Source organism: Chionomys nivalis, chromosome 26 (genome assembly GCF_950005125.1).
Source record: "Chionomys nivalis chromosome 26, mChiNiv1.1, whole genome shotgun sequence".
Classification (NCBI taxonomy): domain Eukaryota; kingdom Metazoa; phylum Chordata; class Mammalia; order Rodentia; family Cricetidae; genus Chionomys; species Chionomys nivalis.
The window spans coordinates 36,428,543-36,455,447 of NC_080111.1; the positions used below are offsets into that span (position 1 = coordinate 36,428,543).

At 37.4% G+C, this 26,905-nt stretch overlaps 1 protein-coding gene across 1 annotated transcript; it reads left to right on the forward strand.

Moving 5' to 3' along the window:
- Positions 1-614: 614 nt before the first annotated feature.
- On the forward strand, positions 615-24,332 carry LOC130866879 (zinc finger protein 431-like). The gene is made up of 4 exons (XM_057758477.1): positions 615-623; positions 20,908-21,034; positions 21,238-21,298; positions 22,445-24,332. Exons 1-4 carry the CDS (start codon positions 615-617, stop codon positions 24,330-24,332), a joined length of 2,085 nt encoding a protein of 694 aa, XP_057614460.1.
- The last annotated feature ends 2,573 nt before the right edge of the window (positions 24,333-26,905 follow it).

Consider the following 26,905-nt stretch of genomic DNA (forward strand, 5'->3'; position numbering starts at 1 on the left):
ATCTAGAAAAGATATTTGACTCAGGTGGATGGAGTGGCCAGGAACTACTGTACTGTGTCTTTAAGCATACTGTAGCCCTGTGGAGAGTTTTCTTGCCACTCAGACCTCACCAGCCTATCAGGCCCTCCAGGTAACCTGCCAGTCAGAAACAGTGCAGGGCTCTTCCGGGCACCCGCCTTCATACTCAGCTTTGTGGAGGAGCTTGTGCAAGTTGTTTCCTGTGCTGTGGTGAAGTGGCTGCTGCAGGGAGATGACGATCTGAGAGCTTTGGCGATCTGGGGAACCACAACATGGTGAGCAAGGGAATCCTGTCTCCAGATAGGGAGGAGCAGAGGGTGAGGTGCTGATGACAGTGTGGTGCATCCTTGCGGGATCTGTGTGGGAACCTGCCGCCATATTCCCTGCCTCGTGAAGTTCATGTGGTCCTGTTAATTCCTAGACCTAGTGCTGTGGGCTTAATCTGCTTAGAGAATTGGGAGCAGGGTGCTCTGTGTACAAACATCTTTCTTCTCAGCTTCAATATGGCATAGTCAGAGAGGCTTAGTTTCTCCAGCATCTTCTCAAATTGAGAACTTTGCATTTAACCTTTTATAAATCTCCATTTGTGTTTAACCATGTGGACGGTATCAAGGCAGCTCACCTGTTGGGTAGCGCTACACTTCTAAGCTGCCACGTAGAAGAGTTGAATTGCTGATTTAAAGGATTTTCTAATGCCTTGGAAATAGTTCAGTCTCACAAAATAGAATTAGCTGAGGGAGGACTGCCTCTAAATCACCCAAAATATAAATGTATTTTAATCAGGGCTGTTAGAGATTATGATGCTAGGGCACACTTTCTTGAACTGGTTTGTCCAGCTATTTAGCTCCAAACTACTACAGAGAAGCCACCACTGATTTAAAACCAGACACCAGGAACATCCCCTTATAAAAAAAATACTCTCTAGCAAGCTTTTCAAGGAGGCATTACAGGTTCCTAAACAACCTTAAGGCCTGGTGTGGCTCAAAGTTCCAGTTTCTTCTTAAGAAAAGCACAGTTGTTCCAGATGGTCAATAGGACACCAGGTGACATATATTTGAAATGAAAAACATTGTTGTGTGAAGGAGTTACCTGATCAATCAAGGGTTTTATTTATTCCCTTAGGCAGGGAGCAGGGACATTCCTAGGAGATCTAGTAACAGCCTGGGGGCTAAGCCTTGTGAGATCTGGTAATGGTCTGGTGCCATGGCTTATATGGAGGGGTTGCTTTAGGTCCTAAGGACCCACATATGGAGCTGTGGTTATCAGTCCCCAGGCCACTGTGCTCTTAGTAAAGTTCTTGAGATAACCTGTGTTACAATTGAGTAGAATTGTCAGACCAAATTCATATGATATTGTTTACTGACTTCTTATAATTCTCCCATTTCCTTCTATTTCCCCTCTGGAAGTATCCAAGGTGCTATTCTTCTTTTACTTTTTTTTTAATTTTTGAAACAGCGTTTCTCTGTAGGAGTGTCCTGACTATCCCGGAACTCACTGGGTAGACCAGGCTGTCCTTGAATTCATAGAGGTCCCTTGGTACAGCAAGGGTATGAGGCATCAATGCCCAGCAAGTTGCTGTTTTTCTCCGGAAGCTTACTAGGCATCTGCAAGACTTCACCATCCTAAATTTTTAACTTTTTACTTTTACATTTCCTAAATTTTTCATCCCCTGTGACCTTCAACTCAGGACCCTGTCACTGAAGCATGATCTGCTGATTCAGGTCACCAGTGTACATAAGAAATTATCCTTGAAATATCTTTGCTCTGTAACTCTCCTATCTGCCTAAATGTCTAGCCTGGCAAGGTGCCTGTTTCTACTTCAATTGTTCAAAGTGTAACCTAGAGCCTAAACATAAAGAAGGCTTAAGGACAACAGCAAATGTGGAATCTGTCTAGCTGGCTCCTCTTTGAGCATTAGCCAGAGAATGATGTATACCATCATTAAAGAGGTTTTTCTTTATTAATCTCCTAAGTGTATGTGGTGATTTCTCAATGGAAAGGCATATTAATTCCAAAACAGCTGCATTTCCATCCTGTTAGGAAAACAGTTTCTAAGACAAATTCTTATATTGACTCAGGTGTACTTGGTATACTACACTTTCAAAATTCCCCTAAAATGACTGTAAAACCTCACAGTTTTAGACTTATCTATTTGAGTCATGTAGTTGACTATGCAATGCAGTCACAGTAAAGGATTTGAATATGGAGCATTCCTTCTGTCTTCAGACCACAATAGGAGGAATACTTTATTGTGTACACTGCAGGGGAAACAGTGGAGGCAATCAACTATTGAAGCTACCATTATGAAAAAGGGTCTGATTGTGGTAGGTTCAGTGAATTTGTAATTTCCAAGCATGTGTTATTAAATTAATGCCTTTTGAATGAATGCAGATCATTTGTGTGGGTGTACAGATTGGGAAGGTTATCTTGAGCCAATGAACATTGAATTTGCAATTAGGCCACTATCCTCTGCAGATGTGGTTGATCTTTCTTGACAAAGTTATGTCAACTCAGAGATTTGAGAAACAGGCTATTGACTAACTCTTATGCGTCAGGTTACAGATCTCAGCAGCCAACATATGTATATGGGCACCATCAATCTATCTCTTATTAATGGCATCCCCTCTCTCATAGAACGGCCTAGTCTTTCAAAGTCAATATAGAAAGTTTCATTTAATCTTAAAAGTGCAGTATTTTTGTCATTTAAAAAATCACTTGTTGGTGTCATTTTTAGATATTTTCTTTAAGTATATTGCTGCCCTTGTCTCTGTTTTTGTTCTCCAACATTTCAAAGTCATTAAGAGTTGCGTTTTACTTCTTTCAAGTGATGTTGATTATTGATTTCTGTGTAGAGCAGTGTGCCCTACAGTTTAGGCTTGCCTCATGCTGTGTAATTGAGAATCATTTTTAACTCCTAATCAATCTTTCCTCTGCTGCCTAGTTCTGGGAAAAGAGTCCTGTAACTCCTTACAGGTTTGACCTTGATTTGTCAATGAGAAAGAAAAATAGAGTAGTTAATGAGTGTCTGCTGATCTTTCTGGCTTTTATTGGACACTTAGAAGCAGAGGGACCTGTGCAAAAATTGAGCTCATTGACAAACTTGAAGCTGGTGGAGACACAGGGCAGAAACAAAAAGGTTGGACTGAGGGTGAGAGCTTTCCTCCTTCAATAGAAGTTGAGATTAGCTATGTGGAATGAGGGATTCAATTGTAGATGCTCTTTGATTGCCCTGATTTACCATTGTTTACAGTCCACAGACCAGAGCAGTCAAGAATCTTGGAAAGGGACTGACCATATCTTTAAACCTCATTGCTCTATTTACAAAAGTTCATCTAAAAAAAAGATCTAGGTAAAATATTTTGGCCCTGCTTAAAAGGACTGTTACTTTTCTGCATTAAGACATTCATCTTTAGATAAAATATATGAGAAATCTTTAATGTGCATGAATACAAATCCCTAATCTCTGGAGCACATGGCAATAATGTGTGTTTCAAGTTTTCAAAATAATTTTTGAGATGAAAACTATGTCATATTTATATTCTCTTTGCTGCCTTCAAGTCCTAATATGCCTAGATTGTTTTCTAATTCATGGTCTGTTATTTTGACAACAGTTACAAAGTAACCACAGTTACACAGTAACAGTAATTACTTTATGAATGTGACTTGATTTTTTTCCAAAATTTCGCATCTCTCAGACAAGTGATGGCTGTACTGGAAAGTAAGTGTGTAATGGAATGTAACCCAAAGGACCCTGTACTTTGGATGAGGAACAGGATGTGGGTGCTCTAGGAGAGTGGAATAATGTGTGCTAAATACAAAGATTTTAAACTGGGACCCTGTCTGCTGGGCTGGGAGGGCAGAACTGGAAGGGCTGTGATGTCTGAGTCATTTGATCTCTGATCCTCCAGTAGAGGAGCTGCTAATATTGTGAGTCCCAGCTGAGAGGTCCTAGCCAATGAGGGAATTCTGGAAAGCATTGGCAATCAAGAGTACTAATGGCAGATAGTTTGTGGACTCTTTCCATTACTCTCCTCTGCCTCTGTAATAGGTAGCTTTAAGGAATACCACAAGCTATCCCATGCTGAGAGGGGGTGGTGTATAGAGCAGGTCTGTTGAACTGTTATTTCTGCTGCAACTTGGAAGGACCATGAGCCAGACTGTAGTTAGGTTGGTCCATGTGGTTCATGCTGGCAGTGGCTTTTGTTCTCTGAGCCTCCTTGTGTGTAGATTTAGTGGGGGAAAAGGAGACTCTGTAGCCCTGGAACTGAAGGATATGATGCTGGTTGTATCTCTGTCCAGAGTATACACATGAGAACTGCTTTTGTTGTGCAGTGGGAAGAGAGATTAGAAAACTGAAGTTCTAATTTCTAGACTACTGAATATCTGAATATTGCTTTCCAATTTCAGGTTTCTGTTCTAAAGATTACCAATTGTTTAGGAACTGGTAAAGCAATACTTGATTAGAATTCTGTTAATGTGATTCTGCCACTTGCCACAATGGTGTGATCCAGTGAAGCTTACCAGGGGACAAAAAGAAGTTTCTGATGTGCAGCGAATTCTCCAGTGTGCATTGTGTTAGTCAGGTAGATAGGGCACAATCCATCAATTCCGCCATAATGCACGTAGCAGGAAGCAGATTTTAAATCATTTTTAGGTTGTTTTGGGATTGGACATCAGTGGGACTGTGTTTACCTTCAACCAGAAGATAGCACAAGGATCTGGAGAGCTGTGGTAAGAGATCTTCTCTATTTGCAAAGAGAGCATCTATATCATGTGGCTGCATCGCAGAAGACAGATCAGTAACTGGGGGTCAGAAACAACAGTTTAAGGGTTACGTTGAGATATCTTTGTGAAAGTTGTACAGTTTATGTTTATTTAATTTCTGTACACATATAATAAAAGATAGCTGGGTAGTATTGACCAAGATCACACTTTTCTTTGCCTAAGTTTACTTTGGTTTTTGATTAAAAATTGACTATATATTCCTGCTTTTGTTCACGGCTCTTTCTCTTTAACACCTTTATTCTTTCATAACCATTGTACACATTCTTGATTGATGGATCTTTGTGTAAAATGCAGAAAGCATATTATGTGAATCTGTATACAATTTTTTGTAATCTACAACTGAAATCTAATTTATTATTCACTTTCTTGAAAATGGTGGACCTTCCCCAATTTTATTCAGAAAATTTCTTACATCATCAGTTCCTTAAGTTTGAGGTTTGGGGGATATTTCCGTGCGGATTATTTTTTCATCTTAGATGCCTACCTCTTTCCATTTTCTGGCATATCTGTGTGTTCCAGTTGTTGTTATCTTCACATTTGAGTCTTTGCTACTTAGAAGTTGATGTGATTAACACACAATCCCAATGAGCATTCTGAGGGTTTCCACTGTGAATGTTACTTTGTGATTAGCTTTCCTCTTATAAATTGTTGGATGAAGTTATTGAGTTGTATTCATTTAATGCTGCAAAATTATCTTACATATCATCTTAATTCTTATGCCTCATATTCCCAGAAATCATTTCTTTACTTCTTTATTTATGTCTTGTTTTTCTTGTTTTTATTGATGTAAGAAAGACTTGGATTATTTGATAAAATTTATTATGTGTCTTGGCAGGTGGCTCAGCACATATTTTTCCCCCCTGTGGATGACCTGAGTTTAAACCTACATTCAAGTTTGCAGGTTAACAAATCTCTACTATTCCCAATCCAAAAGATCTAACAAACATTTTTTGTATATCACAGCCATTTTGTCTCATGCACAAACATACTCAAAAAATAGGAATAACCTTGTTTTCAAAATTGTTTGTGATTTATAAAGCAGTTAGAGTAAAGCAAGTTACTTCACATATACAGTGATTCTTTAAAAATCTATTCTCTTGTAATTTCATTTAAAAAGTTTATACTTCCTCACTCTGATACAGACTTAGAGGCAGTCACCAATTGTAGGAAATAAAATCGTGTCTAAGTGATCCTAACAGACATCATTTTCTTTATCATAAGAGAATGAGATCCTTTTAGTAATCAAAACTATTTCCACAAAGCAAAAATATCAGAAGGTGTCAAGTGAATCTTGTGAATTTTGGTGGAAGAGCCCTTCTTACCCAATCCTTTTTTTTGTTATTTTACTATTACCAGAAGAGGAGAGAACAGAAGAGGAGAGAACTGGAGTGTACAGGATGAATGAATGCCAGTGATTTTCTCGAGTTTGATTTTGACTAGAATCTTGTAGTTCTTGTTTAAGGGGCAATAACATGTATTCATAGATCTGTCTTTGTTGTTTTGGCATTGGTGCCATCTATGTTAATTTTATGAACCATGATCTAATTATATCATTAAAATTTCAAAAATTACGGACCTTCATCAATTTGTATTCAGAATATTTCCTCTGATATCAGTTCCTTAAGTTTTTGTTTTGAATAGTTTCTATGGAGTGAGAGTTTTAGTTTTCTCTTCTTGATCTTAGATCCTTATCTCTTTCCATTTTCTGGCAATCTGTGTTTTCCATTTGTTGTTATCCTCATGTTTAGGTCTTTGCTGGTTAAGTGATTGACAGGAATAATACACTATGTTTTTGGTTCTTTAAAACATTCTCATATAATATTGTCTCTGTGTGATAATTAGCCTCAGCTGTCAACAAGACAAAGCCTAGGGTCATCTGAGGAATTATCAATTGAGTATCAGTCATCAGAGATCAGAATGTCTGATTTCTGTCTGAAAGTGATTATGTTGATTGATGATTGATGTTGGAAGAAGACTCTTCCACTGAGTTGACAATGTCTCTAAGCAAGTGGGCCTGGGCTGATTAAGGGAGCTAGCTGAGGACAAAACAGTTACAAAGCACAAGAGAAAACCAGGAAACAATGGTTCCACATGTTTTGCCTCCAGTGATTAACTTGAGTTTCCATCCTAATATCCCCACAGTGGTGGACTCTGATTTAGGGGTAACACACAAATAAACTTATCCATTACTAGAGTTGCTTTAGGTTAGATAATTTAATCACAGGAACAAAGAAGAATGTTGGAATAAAAATGGTATCATAAAAGTGGTTTTGTTGCTGCAATGAACTTGGGAATATTGACTGGGGAAGAATTTTCAAGCTAACAGGACTTTAGATGCAAAAGTCATAGAAAACTCTACACAGCTGAACTGACTGTCATTGTAGGGCCTTAAAGACAGGAGTGTTGAGAGTAGTGGCAGGCAGTGGAGGTCAAGGTTATAGGATTTTAGTGGGCAAAAGGCTCTGCAGGGAACAAAGGAGTTGGATTGGCCCATCTACCCTGAGAGACATGTGTCTTAGTTATTTCACATTAAAATCCATGGCTCCAAGCCAGGCGGTGGTGGCGCACCCCTTTAATCCCAGCTCTCGCGAGGCAGAGGGAGACAGATCTCTGTGAGTTCAAGACCAGCCTGGTCTACAAGAGCTAGTTCCAGGACAGGCTCCAAAACCACAGAGAAACCCTTTCTCGAAAAACCAAAAAAAAAAAAATCCTTGGCTCCTGGGGCACACTGCCTTTCAGTTGCTGACATGGTGATGCACTCCCTCTAGCAGTGAGTCATTCAGGCTAATCTGTGTTTTTCTAAGTGTTCCTTCCCTTAGTGGTCAAGGAAGTATGGAAGTTCAACAGGACACTTGGTCTGGGACAATAATCCTGTATTCCCTGTATAGCTTGTAGTCTTCATGATGTCTTGGCTGTATTGATCCTGGAAATTTTTATTATTAACTTCTATTTCTGCTAAATGTATAAAGTTTCTGATTGCTCTCAATAAACAGTCATAGCTTTATCTTGTTGTGGCCTCTCCAGCCTAAGCCCGGCTTCATTACTTTTGGCTCTATTATGTGATGTTGGCCTGGTAAGTAAATGAAGATTCTTTTTTTTTCTTTTTTTTTTTTGAAGATTTATTTATTTATTATGTATACAGTGTTCTGTCTGCACACATGCCTGCAGGCCAGAAGAGGGCACCAGATCTCATACAGGTGGTTGTCAGCCACCATGCGGTTGCTGGGAATTGAACTTAGGACCTCCGGAAGAGCAGTCGGTGCTCTTAACCTCTGAGCCATCTCTCCAGTCATAAATGCAGATTCTTAAAATATTTCATAACAACATTAAAATAGAGATTATTTATGTGATATTTTGTCCCCAAACCTATCTGAATTTTTCCATGTCCTAAGAATAAAAGTACTAGGAAGTTTCAGATGGCAGTCCAGGTGGGTGAAAAAGAGACAGGGATTTTCAAGGATTTTAGCACCATTAAAGAAAGGCCCTTGCTGTGCATTTAAAGTTTACGAAGGTAACCTGAGACTCTATCCAGCTATGCCCTTAATTTATGGATGGAATATAGAAAGTAATTCCTTGTCTTATGTTGGAGGGAGGCCACTTGGCCACTTGTTTCCAATCTGCCCAGATCCCAAAAATAACCACACAAAAACTGTATTAATTAAGTCACTACTTGGCCCATTAGTCCTAACTTCTTATTGACTAACTCTTACATATTAATTTTACCCATCTCCATTAATCTGTGTATCATCACAAGTTCATGGCCTAAAGGCAAATTTCAGCACATCTATCTCCACTGGGGATCCATGGCATCTCCTGACTCCACTTTTCTTTCTCCCCACATTCAGTTCAGTTCTTCCAGCCTGCCTAAGATCTGACCTATCAGCAGGCCAAGGCAGTTTCTTTATTCATTAATGGTAATCACAGCATTCAGAGGGCACTCCCACATCAGTCTCAGAAGCAGCATCATACAGAACCTGCAGCAAATTTAGTCCAAGCTTGGTAGGGTTCATCAAATCTCAGGATTACCTATGATTTACTGATTCTGGAAACAAGAAAGATGCAAAATGTAAAGGTCATGGATTCTTCTTCTGTGGTCTGTTGATCACAATTGTAGCAGTGTATGATTGGAGATTCAAAGCCTTAGTGAAGAGACTGTGGGAGTTAATTGAATTAAGTGTTGAAGAAGAAGCTGGATTACATTTGAGATGACCGGATGTTGTAATTTCCAATCTATGAGACAGCTGGCATGGAGGCCTGCATATGAGGGATGGAAGTTGCAATGGAGTAAGATATATGAGAAGTTGCAGGAGTTGTGTAATAATTTGATCTTTTTTTGATAATCAGCTTTATAGTCAGAGATCAAACCTAGCCATTAGCTGAACAAAATATCAGAGAGGTTTTGAGAACTGTGAATTGGTAAGAGACAGGAAGTAGACAGGTGGAGCTGGGAGATCTTTCTTTCTTTACATGGAGGAGGTCAGAGTCACTGGTGGTGCTCTGCTGCTTCTCTGATCTCTCAGGTTCATACCCCTATATCTGACTCCTTATTTTTATTGATAAAGATTAATTAGATTAACACTTCATCAGGCATCTTAAAATATATGCTCAGTTAACGAAAAGGGGTAATTTAGACCCACAGAGATAAGTTCCAGAATAGATTATTAACTTTAAAAGTTAGTGTATACTGTAAACCAACTTATACACCAAGTCTCATGGACTGAACAACTACTGAATTCTTCATTTGATCATAGACAAAAGGTTGAGAGGCAATGTCCTGGATTTTTCTAATTTTCATTGGTAAGCAGCTATTGTTAGACAACCTGGACTGGAGCCTGTGAGACATTCTAATAAGCCCACTTCCATCTTAAATGGTGAGATTCATTCTACCAGTCTACCAGTCTGGTTCCTGTAGAGAATCTTGAATAATGCAGCTGCATATTTTTATGCATCAGTCCATGGATGAAGATGTGCTGGCTAACAACAGTGCTCATAAAATCATGCTTCGTGGCTTCATTATTCTCTGCATATTCAAATTTCCATATTGCTCTGAATTTCAGAAGTAAAACTAATAAAACAGAAGAGCTTTCATCCAGCCATCAGACGGGAGAAAGATCTTGTTTGCGATCAGGTTTTTACTTTTCTCTCATGCTTGTTTCAAATTGCTGAAAACTAGGTAAAATACCTTCAGTTCATCCAATCTCAGTGTGAAGTCCCAGCAAAAACATCTCCATTTTGACCTGAAAACTCTCTTTGTTTGTTAATATTCTGGGCTTTCTTCTAACTGTTCTACAGGGAATTACTCCACCTATCTAGCACAGTCCACTGTACAAGCTAGCTAGCCAAGTTGTGTTCAGGAGGAAAAAGGAAAAGTTCTGATGGAGTGCACGATTATGATAGTGTCTGATTTAGAGCCAGGGGCAAGTGCTATTGAAATGCATATTTTGGGAGATCTAGAAAAGATCTTTGATTGCGGGGGGGGGGGGGGAGGAATGGCCAATAACCACCATGATGTGTTTTTAAGCATAGTATAGCCCAATGGGAGGTGTTCTTGCCACTCAGGCCTAACTACCAATCGTGTATTCCTGGTTCCCTGCCAGTCAGAAGTGGTACAGAGCTCTTCTAGGCATGTGTCTTCAGACTTGGCTTTGAAGAGGAGCTGGCACCAGCGCTTTCCTGTGTTGTGGTGCAGTAGCTGCTGCATGGAGATGATGAGGTGAGAGCTTTGTCCAGCTGATGAACCACAGCATGGTGAGCAAGGGAATGCTGTCTCCAGATGGGGAGGAGCAGAGTGTGAGGTGTGGGAGACACTATGGTGTATCCTCCCTGGATCTATGGAAACCTGCTGTCATATTCTCTGTATTATGAATTTCCACATGGTCCCTCCTAACTCATGGAACTAGGGGCAATCCTCTGAATACCTTTGCTCTGTAGCTAAATCTGCTTAGAGAATTGGGAGCAGGAAGCTGTGTGTACAAACATCTTTATTGTCAATTTCAACATGCTTGATGCATTCATGGAAATAAGTTCCCTAACTTGGAGAGGCCTAGTTTCTCCAGCATCATCTTGATATTGAGCACTTTGTATTCAACCTTTACACATAACCTCCATTTAAATTTATATTTGTGGTGGTTATCAAAGACATCTTGTCTTGGGAGGCACTCCACTATTATGCCCTAATGTAAAAGATCAGAATTGGTGATATAGAGGATTTACCAATGCTCAGAAAACAGTGAAGTCTCACACAGTAGAAAATAGCTGAGGGAGGACTGCTGCTAAATTACCCAGAAGCTAAGTAGATGCTAATCAGGGTTGGTGGAGACTCTGAAACTTTGGTCCCCATTGCTGAACAGAATTGTCCAGATATCTGTCTCCAAACCATTACAAAGAAGCCATCACTCATTTAAACTGGCCCATCCCGATACCAAAGAAGAGGCCTTTAACAAGATGCTCAAGAGGCATTACAGGCTCCCCACCAACTATAAGGCTGGTGAGCCATAAAGTTCCTGTTTTCTTTTTGAAAAAGGCATAGTTAGGCCAGATAGGCAACATGACACCAGGTGACATATATTTGAAATTTAAAACACTGTTGTATGAATGCTGGCCTGATCAATCAAAGCTTTCATTTAGGCCCTCAGGCGGGGAGGATAGACATTCTTAGGAGACCTAGTAACAGTCTGGGACTTAAGTCTTGAGAGTTTCCCTAAAAACCTGATGTTTTGATAATAAAACATAATTCCTTCTCTAAAACCAGGGACATGCTTTGATGCTGGTAATGGTCTGGTGCCAGGCAAGCTCTTTGTGGAGGGGTTCTTCAGATCTTTGGAACCCAACTCTTGAGAACCATAGGAAGCTATGGCTAACAGTACCAAGGCCACTCTTTACACTTCCCGAAGTTCTATGAGATACCCTGTGTACCCTTGTTCCCCTTGTGTAGAATTGTTTGACCAACCTCATCATAAATTTGTCACATTGTTTGATAGTTTCTGATGACTTTTTTTAATTTCCCCATTTCCATTCATTTCCTCCATAGAAGTATACAAGATACAAGATGCTTCTCTTCTGCTCTTTTATTTATTTATTTGTTTATTTATTTATTATTTATTTTTGTTTTGTTTTGCTTTTCAAGACATGGTTTCTGTGTAGGACTGATCTGACTATCCTAGACTGTCCTGACTGTTCTAGAACTCACTCTGTAGACCACGCTTGCTTCAACCTCTCAGAGATTACTTGGCTTTGCCTCTTGAGTCTTGGGATTAAAGGCATGTGCCTCCATTACCTGGCAAGTTGTTGTTTTTCTTAGGAAGCATACAAAGCATAGGGTATATCTTCTCCAAGACCTCCCCACCCTAGCTTTTATCTTTTTTACATTTTACATTTCCTGTCTTTCTCATCCCCTGTTACCTTCACCTCAGAACTCTGTCAGTGAAGAATGATCTGTTGTTTCAGGTCACCCTTGTACTTAAGAAATTATTCTGAAGCCAGGCGGTGGTGGCGCATGCCTTTAATCCCAGCACTCGGGCGGCAAAGGCAGGCAGATCTCTGTGAGTTTGAGACCAGCCTGGTCTACAAGAGCTAGTTCCAGGACAGGCTCCAAAACCACAGAGAAACCCTGTCTCAATAAACCAAAAAAAAAGAGAGAAATTATTCTGAGAATCTCCTTGCTGTGAAACTTTGCCATCTGCTTAAATGTATAGCCTGACAAGTTGTCTCTTACTATTTTAATTGTCTTAAGACTTTTTGGTAGAATTTATGGGGTCAGTTATATACACTATCATATAATCAGCAAATAACAAAAGTTTGAATTCTTTCTTTCCTATTTGAATCTCCTTGATCTCCTTTTGTTGTCTTATTGCTATTACTAAGACTTCAAGAACTATGTTGAAGATATATGGAGAGAGCGGACAGCCTTCTCATGCCTGATTTTAGTGGAATCACTTTGAGTTTCTCTCCATTTAATTTTATGTTAGCTGTTGGCTTGCTGCATATTTTTTATTATATTTAGATATGATCCTTGTATCCCTAATCTCTCCAAGACCTTTATCATGAAGGGGTGTTGAATTTTGTCCAATGCTTTTTCCACATCGAATGAAATGATCATATGTTTTTTTTCTTTCAGTTTATTTATATGGTAATTTATTTATATTGATAGATTTTTATATGTTGAACCAGGCATTCATCTCTGGGATGAAGCCTACTTGGTCATGATAGATGATTTTTTTATGTGTTCTTAGATTCAGTTTGCCAGAATTTTATTGAGAATTTTTGCATCGATGTTCATGAGTGAGATTGGTTTGTAATTCTCTTTTTTCATTGAGTCTTTATTTGGTTTTGGTATCAGGTTAACTGTAGCTTCATAAAAGAGTTTGGCAGTGAGCCTTCTGTTTCTATTATGTGGAACACTTTGAAGAGTGAAGGTATTAGTGCTTCTTGGAAGTTCTGGTAGAATTCTGCACTAAAACCATTCGGACCTGGACATTTTTTAGTTGGGAGGTTTGTGATGACAGTTTCTATTTCCTTGTAGTTTATAGGTCAATTTAAATTGCTCACCTGGTCCTGACTTAATTTTAATAGATGGTATCTATCTAAAAAAATGTCCATTTTTTTACATTTTCCAATTTTGTGGAGTACATATTTTTGTAGTATGACGTAATGATTCTCTGAATTTTCTAAGTGTCTATTGTTATGTTATGGCCTTCTTTTTATTTATGATTTTGTTAATTTGAATATTTTCTCTCTGCCTTTTGATTGTTTGGTTAAGGATTTGTCAATATTGTTGATTATTTTCTTTTATTTCCAGTTTTCCTTTTTCCTGGGTGAGTCTGATTCTTTTTTTTCTACAGCTTTCAGGCATACTGTTAGGTCATTGATGCGCACTTTCTCTGTTTTCTTTATGTGTGCTTTTATTTCTATGAAATTTCCTCTTAGTACTGCTTTCATAGTTTCCCATAGGTTTGGATATGTTGTGCCTTCATTTTCATTGAATTCAAGAAAGGTTTTAATTTCTATTTTTATTTCTTCCTTTATTCAGGGGTGGACCAGTAGACTGTTCAGTTTCCATGCATTTGTAGGGTTTCCAGGAGCAGTATTGTTGTTGAATTCTAACTTTACTCCATGGTGATCTGATAAGATGCAGTGGATTACTCCATTTCCTTCGTGGGTATTCGAATTGTTACCGAGAATGTGATCAATTTTAGAGAAGGTTCCATGAGGTACTGAAAAGAAGGTATATTCTTTTTTTTTTGTTTGGGTTGAATGTTCTAAAGATGTCTGTTAAGTCCATTTGATACATTACATATGTTAGTTCTCTTATTTCTCTGTTAAGTTTTTGTCTGGTTGACCTGTCCATTGTGGAGAGAGGAGTGTTGAAATCTTCTACTAATAGTGTATGGGATTTGATGTGGGATTTCAATTTTAGTAATGTTTCTTTTGCATATGTGGGTGCTCTTTTACTAAGAGCATAGATATTCAGGATTGATACTTCCTCTTAATGAATTGCTCCTGTTATGAGTATAAAATATCCTTCACTTTCTCTTCTGATTGATTTTAGTTTGAAATCAATTTTTTTAGATATGATAGCCACACCTGCTTATTTCTTAGGACCATTTGATTGGAAAACATTTTCCCAACCTTTTATTCTAAGGTATTATCTGTCTTTGAGGTTGAGGTGTGCTTCCCAAAGAGCAGAATGCTGGATCCTGATTTTGTAGCCATTCTTTTGTCCTTTTATAGGTGGATTGAGAACATTGATATAAAGCGATATTAGTGACTAGTGGTTGTTAGCTCCTGTTATCTTTTGGTAGTAGTTTTTGTGTGTTTCTCTTCTTTGGGTTATGTTAGTGGGGGGTTATCAGAAGTCTGTGTTATTGTGGGTGTAGTTAGCATCCTTGGGTTGAGGTATTTCTTCTAGTACTTTCTGTAAGGCTGGGTTTGTGGATACATATTTTTTAAATCTGTTTTTGTCATTGAATATCTTGTTTTCTTCATCAATGATGAATGAAAGCTTTGCTGGGTATGGTAGTCTGGACTTGCATCTATGGTCTCTTAGTTTCTGTAGCACATAAATCCAGCACCTTCTGGCTTTCATGATTTCCAATTAGAAGTCAGGTGTAATTCTGATAGGTTTTCCTTTATATGTTACTTGACCTTTTTCCTTTGCAGCTCTTAATATGCTTTCTTTGTTCGGTATGTTTTGTGCTTTGATTATTATTTGGTGATAGGATGATTTTTTTTTGATCCAGTCTATTTGGTGTTCTGTAAGCTTCTTGCACTTTCATACTGATATCCTTCTTTAGGTTGGGAAAGTTTTCTACTATAATTTTGTTGAGTATATTTTCTGTGCCTTTGACCTCAAGTTCCTCTCATTCTTCTACTCCTATAATTCCCAGGTTTGGTCTTTTCATGGTGTCCCAGATTTCCTGGATGTTTCATGTTAAGAATTTGTTGGATTTAATGTTTTCTTTGATCAATGAGTCTATTTTCTCTATAGTATCTTCAGTGCCTGAGATTCTTTCTTCTATCTCTTGTATTCTCTTGGTTATACTTGTCTCTGTAGTTCCTGTTTGTTTACCCTGATTTTCAATTTCCAGAGTTCCCTCAGTTTGTGGTTTTTTTTATTAGCTCTATTTCAATCTTCAAGTCTTGAACTGTTTCCTTCACCTGTTTGCTTGCTTTTTCTTGTTTTTCTTGGAGGGATTTATTAATTTCTTCCAGCTCTTTGATTGTCTTCCCTTTCATTTCTTTAATGGAGTTTTTGACTTCCTTTTTAAGGGTCACCATCATTTTCATAAAGTTACATTGAAAGTCATTTTCATCTACATCTTCTGTATTAGGATTATCAAGTCTTCCTATTGTTTGTCTGCTGGGTTCTGGTGTTGCCATGTTGCTTTTTAGGATGTTGGAGAATTCTTGCATTGGCACCTTCCCATCTCTTCCTCTAATGTTCACAAATTATTGGTCTCCAGGATCTTGCAAGTAATGGTGTTGTGGGGGTGGGGTGTATGGCTTGCAAGCCAGGTCCCTTATGGTGGCTAGGAATGCTGGCAGATTCTTGTACTCTCTGGCAGAGGCATTCAGGCTATTTTGTGTTTCTATTTTTTTAATTTAATTTTATTTATTTATTATGTATACAATATTCTGTCTGTGTGTATGCCTGCAGGCCGGAAGAGGGTACCAGACCTCTTTACAGATGAATGTGAGCCACCATGTGGTTGCCGGGAATTGAACTCAGGACCTTTGGAAGAGCAGGCAATGCTCTTAACCACTGAGCCATCTCTCCAGCCCCTTGTGTTTCTATTTTTAATACCTTAATAGTCAAGGAAGTTTGGAAGCTTAACAGGGCAATTGGTCTGACACAATGAACTGTTAAACATTGTATAGCTTAAATCTTCATGGCATCCTGACAACTACAACTGTATTGATCCTGGAAATTGCCATTATTTTCTGTTTCTGATAAAGATATAATAATTCTGATTGCTCTCATAACCTCATCTTGTTCTGGTACCTCTAGCCCAAGACTGGCTTTATTTCTTTTGGCCCTATTAATTGATTTGTGCCTGGTAAGTAAGTACAGGAGCTTAGAAGACTTCATAAAAAGTTTGCTGGAGATCAGTTGTGTGACACTTTGGCCCCCAATCTTTCTTAATCTTTCCATGTCCCAAGAAAGTGACTAAGGCAGAATTAAAAATTAATGGACTGATATCTTAGACAAAATATTATTTCTGCTGGATGGTTATTACTGTTGACTTCTTCAAATCTACATTGCAAAAGACACATAAAAAGAATGAAAAAAATCTATGTTTTGTTGAGGAAAAACGCACTAGGTTGTTTCAGATGGCTGTCCAGTAGTGAATACAGGAGGAATTTTCAAGGATTTTACACAGCTAAAGTGAAGGCCCTTGCTTTACATTTAAATCTTAACAAGGTGCCCTAAAGTGTAAGGCTCTATCCAGCTAAGCTCTTAATTTATGGAAAGAATATGCAAAGTAATTCCTTGTATCAAAAGCAACATCATACAGAAACTGCAGTAAATTTTGTTCAAGCATAGTTGGATACCCCATATGGTCTGTCCAACAGAATTCAGCTGCGGGTTCCCTGGGAAGGGATGCTGAGTCTGAGGAAATGTTAGATTAAGAGAAATGAAGACAGAAACATAAAACAGACTGAGAGGACTGAAAGTCAATATGAAAGAGCCCCAAGTTTATTTCTCAGCCAGTATAAATACTGGATATTTTATGAGTTATTCTATTTTATTTTATATGTGTTGGTGTGTAGGTATCAGATCTCATGAAACCGGATTTACAGATATTTAGGAGCTGTCATGTGGGTACTGGGAATTGAACCCAGGTCCACTCAAAGAGCAATCAATACTGTTAACTGCTGAGCCATCTCTCCAGCCCAAATCTATTCTTCTTAGGAAATTTACTTGACATGAGACATAGCTTGTGCAAGACTTCCCTAACCTGTTTTTATCTTTTCTGCCTTATACTTTTTCTATCCTTCACATCCCCTGGAATCTCCATCTTGTAACTCTGAATAGAAATGTACCAAAACCAGGGCCATCTACTCATTTAACAGGCTACTAAAAAGCTTATAAAAATGGAAGAAAAGTCTGACATCTCATGATCCTGTCCCTGAAGATGGTCTTACTGTTTAAGGCCACTGGTTTATGTAAGAAATAATGCTGGGAAGACTTTGCTGTGTAAGTCTCCCATCTGTCCAGGTGGGTAGATTTGTAGCCTTCCACCCCTATTTAAATTGTTCAGAAAAAAAAAGATTTATAAAAAAAAGATAATCCCAGCACTCGGGAGACAGAGGCAGGAGGATCTCTGTGAGTTTGAGACCAGCCTGGTCTACAGAGCTAGTTCCAGGACAGGAACCAAAGCCACAGAGAAACCCTGTCTCGAAAAACAAAAAAAAAAATTGTTCAGAGTGTGGAGCAGAGTGTGGAGCCTGAACCTAAAAGATATAAGGATAAAAAATGTGAAATGCAAAAAGTTATTGTAGCCTGGGTCCTCTTTGAGCAATAGTCAGAGATGTATGTGAATATTATTAAAAATGGAGTGATTTCTCCCCAGGAAGTCACTAATTTTAGAATAGCTGTACTTCTAGTATTTTAGAAATTTTTGACACTATCTATTTCATCTTGATATAAAAGGATTTGGTCCCTGTCTTCTCCTCTCCTGAGCAATAACCTTGTCCTACATTACACCTTTAAAATCTTAAATTAAATGATTCTACCACTGGTTTCAAAGTTATAAATTTGAGTTATGAAACTGAATATCCATTGCAGGTAAAGGACAAGGAAAAGGATTTGCATGTGGAGAGTGGTTTCTACCTCAGTCTAGACTAGAAGCAAGAATTTTGAATGTGCAATGCACAGGAAAATAAGCTGCTGGAGAAACAATTATGAAAAAGGACCTGATTATAGTTGGAGAGCAACTTCATTACTTTTCAGCATTTGTTACTTGGTTTCTTTAATGAAGACAGACCTGACTGATAGGTGCACTATTTGGGAAGATCAAAGAGATGCCACATAGTCACTGAAAGTAAAAATCCCAAAACATTATATGTAAGCCACAACCTCATGGTGATACACATATGAATAGAAATGGATGCATTAAACATGTAAAATCTATCTAGGAATATGCCTGAAGCATTTAAAAAATGCTAATGTAATTATATAGTTTGTGTGTGACTATTTGGGTCTAGGCAGCCAATAGATGAAAGTGTAGTCCAGTCCCCATTTGCATGACACCAAATGTTTGGTAACTAAGTCCACATAAACCCTAAGAAAGTTTAAAACAAGGGGTTGTAAAATCACAAAAATGAAAGTCAATTGTAGCCTTCAATTGCAAAAACACTCCTCATCAGAAAAGGATTACAGATACACAGTAAAAACATTCAGATAAAAAGGCCTCTGAGTTAGTGATAGATTATTTGATAAATGTCCATTGGCTTAAGACAGAGAGGATAAATATAGACAGAGTCATAGATTAAAAATAGTTTTTTAAGGAATTTACACTGAGGTTCTTAAAGAAAAAAAACTATTAATGGGCCTTGAAAAGATAGAAAATACACACAGAGTCTGGCTTACACATTGTGTTTTCTTTGAATTTTTGGACTGTGGAGAGACATCTGATTTGGGGGCTGCTATGGTAACCTCACACATACTTTAAAGGTATCTTGACTTCAAAATTTGAGTCTAAGGGCATGTTATTTTGGAAAAGAGGCTCTGCTTTTGCTGCCATAGACCTTCCAGTCTAATGTTATGTCCTGAGTTTTTTGATTGAATTGAAAACTATATTGTTAAAATTTTCTTTAGTTATGGTTTGTGCAAATTATATGTAAAAGTTTAGACTCACAAAGATAGGATAGATGATAGACTTCACATTAGTTTGCCAGTTTTTCCTTTTTATTTATCTAGTTTTTTTTTATCTCCAAAATTCCATCAACTTGCATTTTTTTTACTTGCTTCCATTTCAATTTTCAGTTCTTGAACTGATTTATTCATTTCTGTCAACTGTTTGCTTGTTTGGCTTTATTTAAGGGGTTTATTATTATTCTCCAAGATTTCATTTATCTTGCCCTTGCTTATTTTACAGAATTCATTCATTTCCTCCTTAAGGAATATAACATCTTCATAGTTGATCTAACTTAATTGGTCTTTGACTATGTTTGAATATTCAGGGTATACTGTAGTAGGAGAGTTTGAATATTGTAGTGACATATTGTTCTGTCTGTTCTTTATCATGTTGTTATGCTGTTGTCCAGGTATCTGGGTTTGAGGTGACTGTGGGTATAGGTCCTAGTATCTCTGTTTGTCTTTGTTTTATGCATGTTTGGTTCCTTGGTTTCTATTTGCTCTTTGGTATTCTCGTCTGTGTTGCCTCTGATAGAACTAGCTTTTTTTCCCCCATTTTGGGGTCTAGAAGTTTTTCAGTAGGTGTGACATTAGTACTGCCTAAGCATTCAGAGTCATTGAATTGTAGGTGTATAAACTTCTACCTGCTTGTTATGCTTACTTTACATTTTTTAAATTGATATAATTATTTTATGTATCGGCATGACTATGCTGCACATGGGTACCTGGTCCTCAACATGATCAAAGGATCTCAGAATTTGTGAACTTGGAATAATGGATAGTTATGATTCCCAAATAAGTACTGGCAATTCTGCCACATCAATTCATGACCATCAAAAGCTAGGTACTACTCAGTCATCTCTCTCCCAGCTTGTGTTTATTACTTATGCCCAAGATTTATTGCTAATGTTTTCATCTGTCCATTGGTAACTGTTTTAAACATAAATCTCTGTTTGTAAAGTGTTATTGGTATTACAGTTTAAATTAGGGCATTTCGGATGTCTGGAAGATAAATAGAGGACTGGAGTGAACGTACACTTCTTTGTAGGAACTTCAGTAGAAACCTCTGAGATCCTCTATTCTTCTTGCTTGATTCACTGATTTTTGCAATGTAGACAGTGTCTTTTTGTTTGTTTGTTTTTGTTTATTGTTTATTTGATTTTTGGATAGGGTTTCTCTGTATCTTTAAAGCCTGTCATGGAACTAGCTCTCATAGAACAGGATGGCCTCAAACTCACAGAGACCAACCTGGCTCTGCCTCCTGATTGCTGGGATTAAAGGCATGCACCATTACTTCCTGGAAGACAGGGTTTTACTATGTATTTCCACCTGTCCTGGACCTGATTGCATAGACTCATCTGGCATTTAACTCAGAGAAAAATATACCTGCCTCTCCTTTTGAAGTTCTGAGCTTAAAGGCATGAGTCAATACACCCATGTTGTCCAACTTATTTATCTATTTGTAGTTAGTTAATCTTCATAAAATTTTCTCATGTGTACTATGTACTGTTGATCTGTCTCCTTGTTTCTCTCTGCTAATAGATATTTCACATGTAAGGTAATGTCCCATTAAAAGGGTACATAAATGACAGAGATGACGCTCCTATTCAATTTCTTTCTAAAGTGAGTGTCTATGTTTAAGAATATAATTAGGGAACACCAGAATTATATGACTATATTATCAAACAAGTATACATTTGCAATGTTGTCACTATCATGTCACTATCATGTATGGAATATTTTAGAAGGCAGTGACCTATGATGATGTGCATATCAACTTCACTTGGGAAGAGTGGAATTTGCTGGATCCTTCCCAGAAGAATCTGTACAAAGATGTGATGCTGGAGACCTACAGGAACCTCACTATTATAGGTAAAAATTAATTTCCTTCTTGTTTCAAAATAAAGGGATAGCTTTTCCTTGGTTAATGATGTTCTTCAATAATTTTATTTAGAATGGAGAAGAGGAATGAGGTAAATAAAGCAAACATGGTTCTAAGGTTTACTTAAAATAGTTACTTAAATGATGCATAGTATTCAATATTATAACATACATTTTCTGCTACTAAATTTTAGGATACATTTGGGAAGAACATAATAGTAAAAAACATTGTCAACTTTCTAGAAGACATGAAAGGTAATTTTCTTGTGCATGCTGAAAATAATGAGCCTCTAATGAAATGATAATGTGTCCTAGAAGATGTAAATATAAACAACAGTGTGAATAAGCACAGCTTTAAGTGCATTTATGAGTATTAACTTCTGAAAAGTCCATATATAATTTCATGTGGGTGAATTATATTTTCAAGGCATTCTTTTAATTAAAAAGACAGCTGAGAAATGGCTAAACAGATATCAGCATTTGAATCATAGAACCATGAGTGCTATGCTGTAGATCCACCAATCCATTTATTTTTTTGCTACTCATAATACAAAATGTGGATACATTGAAGTGATGATAAGTATGTCTGCAAGACATTCTACTAAACAGAGAGCACATAGTAAATCTTCTATTACTCATATACTTCTTATTACTATATTAAGATTGTTGACAGAATCAGTTAGTGTTAAGTGGCAGTTGTTGTGAAGAAACTTTAACACCTCTACTGCACATCTATGAGGAAAAGAAAGTCACACTGTGATAATTCAGTGTGGAAACTTTTTGTTTGTGATTCTTCCTTTACTTTGTATACCACATATTAATCTCAATACAAGGCTATGAGCATAGGAATATGGGAAAACACAACATACCCCTCTCTAAAAACAATTAGAAGATAAGCATTAGCCCCATGTTGAGTACCCTTTCTCAAACTGATTCAACTATATAAAAAATTGGTTTTCTCACATAACTGTTAATACATAAACAAACTCACACTGCAGAGAAGCCACATGAGTTCTAGAATTGTACAAATACTTCTTATTGTCCTAGTTTACTTAGCAAATATAGTATTTACAGTATAGGACAGTTTAAGAATGCAATAAAGTTGTTCTGAGGTTATTCAGTTATCTTCAAATATGTGAAATATGTCAAATTGAAAAATGTTTCTTTAAAGGTGAAAATTTAAACCACATAATAAAGAAATTTACCATGACAAGTGTCTTAAAAATGCAAAACAACCCTTAATTAAAGAAGAAAGCATGAGTTTAAACACAGTTATAAAACCTTAATATCTGATTTCAATTTACAATTGGACTAAATTATAAAAATAATATATACAGATCTGTAGGTTCATGAGTGTATTGAATGTGGTAAACCTTTTATGTGTTCCATTTATGCTTGCAGGATTAAAAGAAATAATTCTGGAAAGAAACTTTCAGTACATCCTCAATGTTTTAAAGCCTTGGCATATGATAGTCAGGTTCAGAGGAATAAAAGAACACATGATAGTGAGAAATCCTATGAATCTAATCAGTGTTGTAAAGCCTTTGCTAATCACAATTCTTTTCAAATGCACAAAAGAACACAAACTGAAGAGAAACCCTGTGGATGTAATCAGTGTGGTAAGGCCTTTGCATATCACAGTGATCTTCAAAGGCATAAAAGAACACATACTGGAGAGAAACCCTATGAATGTAATCAGTGTTGTAAGGCCTTTGCTCGACACAGTCATCTTCAAATACATGAAAGAACACATACTGGAGAGAAACCCTTTGAATGTAATCACTGTGGTAAGGCCTTTGCTCAACACAGTCTTCTTCAAAAGCATAAGAGAACACATACTGGAGAGAAACCCTATGAATGTAATCAGTGTGGTAAGGCCTTTGTTCAACACAGTAATCTTCAAACACATGAAAGAACACATACTGGAGAGAAACCTTTTGAATGTAATCAGTGTGGTAAGGCCTTTGCTCAACACAGTAATCTTCAATTGCATAAAAGAACACACACTGGAGAGAAACCCTATGAATGTAGTCAGTGTGGTAAGACCTTTTCTCAACATAGTAGTCTTCAAAAGCATAAAAGAACACACACTGGAGATAAACCCTATGAATGTAATCAATGTGGTAAGGCCTTTGCTCAACACAGTCATCTTCAAAACCATAAAAGAACACATACTGGAGAGAAACCCTATGAATGTAATCAATGTGGTAAGGCCTTTGCTCAACACAGTCATCTTCAAGTACATGAAAGAACACATACTGGAGAGAAACCCTTTGAATGTAATCAGTGTGGTAAGGCCTTTGCATGTCACAGAAATCTTCAAAAGCATAAAAGAGTACATACTGGAGATAAACCATATGAATGTAATCAGTGTGGTAAGGCCTTTGGACAGCTTCATACTCTTCAGTTGCATGAAAGAACACATACTGGTGAGAAACCTTATGAATGTATTCAGTGTGGTAAGGCCTTTGCTCAACACAGTCATCTTCAAATACATGAAAGAACACACACTGGAGAGAAACCCTATGAATGTAATCACTGTGGTAAATCCTTTGCGCAACAGGGTACTCTTCAAATACATGAAAGAATACACACTGGAGAGAAACCCTATGAATGTAATCAGTGTGGTAAAGCTTTTGCACAATACCGTTGTCTTCAATCGCATAAAAGAACACACACTGGAGAGAAACCTTATGAATGTAATCAGTGTGGTAAGGCATTTGGACATCCCCATACTCTTCAATTGCATAAAAGAACACATACTGGAGAGAAACCCTATGTATGTAGTCAGTGTGTTAAGGCCTTTGCTCGACACAGTCATCTTCAAAAGCACAAAAGAACACATACTGGAGAGAAACCCTATGAATGTAATCAGTGCGGTAAGGCCTTTGCATATAACAGTGATCTTCAAAGGCATAAAAGAACACATACTGGAGAGAAACCCTATGAATGTAATCAGTGTTGTAAGGCCTTTGCTCGACACAGTCATCTTCAAATACATGAAAGAACACATACTGGAGAGAAACCCTTTGAATGTAATGACTGTGGTAAGGCCTTTGCTCAACACAGTCATCTTCAAAACCATAAAAGAAGACATACTGGAGAGAAACTATATGAATGTAATCAGTGTGGTAAGGCCTTTGGACAGCTTCATACTCTTCAATTGCATGAAAGAACACATGCTGGTGAGAAACCCTATGAATGTAGTCAGTGTGGTAAGGCCTTTGCTCAACACAATGCTCTTCAAAAGCATCAAAGAACACACATCGGTGCAAAACAGTATGCATGAAATGAGTTTGGAAAAGTCTTTTCATATCTTACTCATCTTCAAATGCAGAAAAGGACACAGATTGGAGAGAAACTTGTGAATGGAATTTGTTTGGCAAATCTGTTTTCAAAATAATCTGCAAATACATGAAACAAACCATCCTGGAGAGAAACTGTAAACTTAAGGAGTATAGTTTTCAAAAACATGAGAATAATCTTATTGTAGTGAAAAAAATAAACTTAGTGTGGTAAATGTTTTGCATTTTTTACAGGAGTAAAACTTTTTGTGTGTAATCAATCTGATAAAGTTTTTGGGTACCTGAAGAAGACACTGAGGGTTTCTTATTGCAAATTAATGTTAAGCTATCACATTTACAGTCAATTAACCAACAGTATTTATTCTGTAAAAAAATGATAATGTCAACAATCTGTTCAAGCATTATGATACCAGTTTTTATTTGCACCAGGAAATTGATGGACAAAACCTAATTTGTGATTTTATGAAGTCTTATGGGAAGGAGATAGAGCCAGGATAAGAATCACAACCTGGTACTGAAATGAGATACAAAGGAAAACCCTTTGCCCCTAAATCCAGAACTAGTGAAAGATACAACATCACCCTGAAAACACAGTCAAACATCAAAAATGTATAGTGAAAGAAATCTGCTTTGGCTCTCAAACCAGAGCCAAAGAAATGCAATCTACCCTTGTCTCTCTGATCTCAAAATCAACCAATCCCAGCACACAAAATCCAGCCCATCTCTGAGCTTGTTCAAACCCAGGCATTTAAATCTGAGCAATTCCTGCCTTCTAAATCTCCTTAGAAGTGCTCTGGCTCCAAGAATCCCTATATGAGTCATATGCTCATTCAGTTGGCAGCTGCCCCTTTGCAGACTTGCAGAAAAAGTCGCACTCTGGATTCTTCTCTCCCAAATAAATCTCTTGAGTGAGATTTATATGAACACTTTCCTTCACTGGAATGGATCAGGAAATCCCTAGTGGAGTTGAACCGAGATACAGTTGACATAACTGTTTGGAAACTCACTTAACCCAGAAGAGCACAGAAGCAATGGACACCTCTTATGGGAGACTCCCTTAGGAAGTGGAGCAGATCAACCACAGACATTTCTGCTGGGAAGCTTTCATAGAAGAATGGAGAAGAGCCCAGCTGTAATGACTCTCTCTCAGAGAGGAACAGAATTCCTACATCTAGTGGGGCAAACTTCTTTTCACAGCTGTTGGTATTGCCTAACTTTTGGTAGTCAGCATATCCTTCCTTCCAGAATTTTAAGACTTGCAAGATGAATTTGAACAATAATGTAACTCTTTTAGATTTTATACTTCTCTTCAACTGCATGGAATATGTAATTCAGGTGTAAATATTTATGGATGTGTACTGCCTCCTTTTTGGTTGTGATATAATGTTTCTTTCAACATATAAAAGCATCTTATTCAGGCCATGGTTCTAGAGGATAACAGGATCACCATGAAAGTGCCATGACAAAAAGTGTCAGACATGGCACTAAAGCTTGAACTTAGGAACTCACATCTGTAATCAGCCACATGAAGCAGAGTGTTGGAACTGGAACTGGCTTATGAATGTAAATTCTCATAGCCTACTCTCAGTGACATATTTCCTTCAGCAGTGCAGCATGTCCTAAATCTCCCCAAATGATACCACCAACTTAGAAGGATTAATTTCTCTTACTTCAAGTTTAAATTTGCTTTATTGTTACATGAACCAATACTTCATGAAGATAAACTCTGGAAGTGAGCTAGCTGTATGATGACTGGACTCCTCTTTTACATCAATAAATGCTTACAGGAGAAAAATTTTCATGAGAGAAAAATTGTTTAAATGTTTGCTTTTATTGTAATGATGTGTATGTCTGTGTGTATGAGAGAGAGAGAGAGAGAGAGAGAGAGAGAGAGAGAGAGAGAGAGAGAGAGAGAATGTAAATGTGCATTCTGTATCCTGAAAATGTTAACACCTTGGATCTTTTGTAGCAGAAATTGCAGATAGCTGTTACAAATCTGACCTGAGTCCATGGAATGAAGGTTTCTTAGTCACCTAAAACATGACTCTAGTCCTACAAATATTTTAATGTCTATTTATATCACATTGAATTTTGGAAATAGGAACAAACTCATAAGCAGAAAGCCCTATTCATGAAAACAGTTTTTAGTGACCTAGCCATCAAAGTTGTCTTCAGCTTGAAGAAAAATTATTTTTCATCATAGCCTTGAAGGAAGTGGAAATCATTGCATTTTGTTTTCTATTTTGAAACATTTGAAGTAGGTACTAAAGTGTTGTATATTGCGACAACTTTATTTACTAAAATTTAGTTTGTAGACATTAAATTCCTTCTATGGCTTTTGTTCAGCTTCTATTGTGCCTTTACCTAGTAATAGGTATTTTTCTGATGTAATGTATAGGATGACATCCCCATCATTGAAGTGTCCCATTGGTTATTAAAATATTAGAACATATCAGATCATACTTTTCAAGTAAGGGTATCATTGAAAGGGTGGTCAGTTGTTGTTCCTGGTTTTGACTTTTATCTTTTCACAAAATCTCTTGAGGTCTTGTTTGTT

Coding starts and splice junctions, on each gene's coding strand:
- LOC130866879 (XM_057758477.1), top strand. Junction 21,035..21,237: donor CAGGAACCTCACTATTATAG/GTAAAAATTAAT, acceptor ACTAAATTTTAG/GATACATTTGGGAAGAACAT. Junction 21,299..22,444: donor CTTTCTAGAAGACATGAAAG/GTAATTTTCTTG, acceptor TTATGCTTGCAG/GATTAAAAGAAATAATTCTG.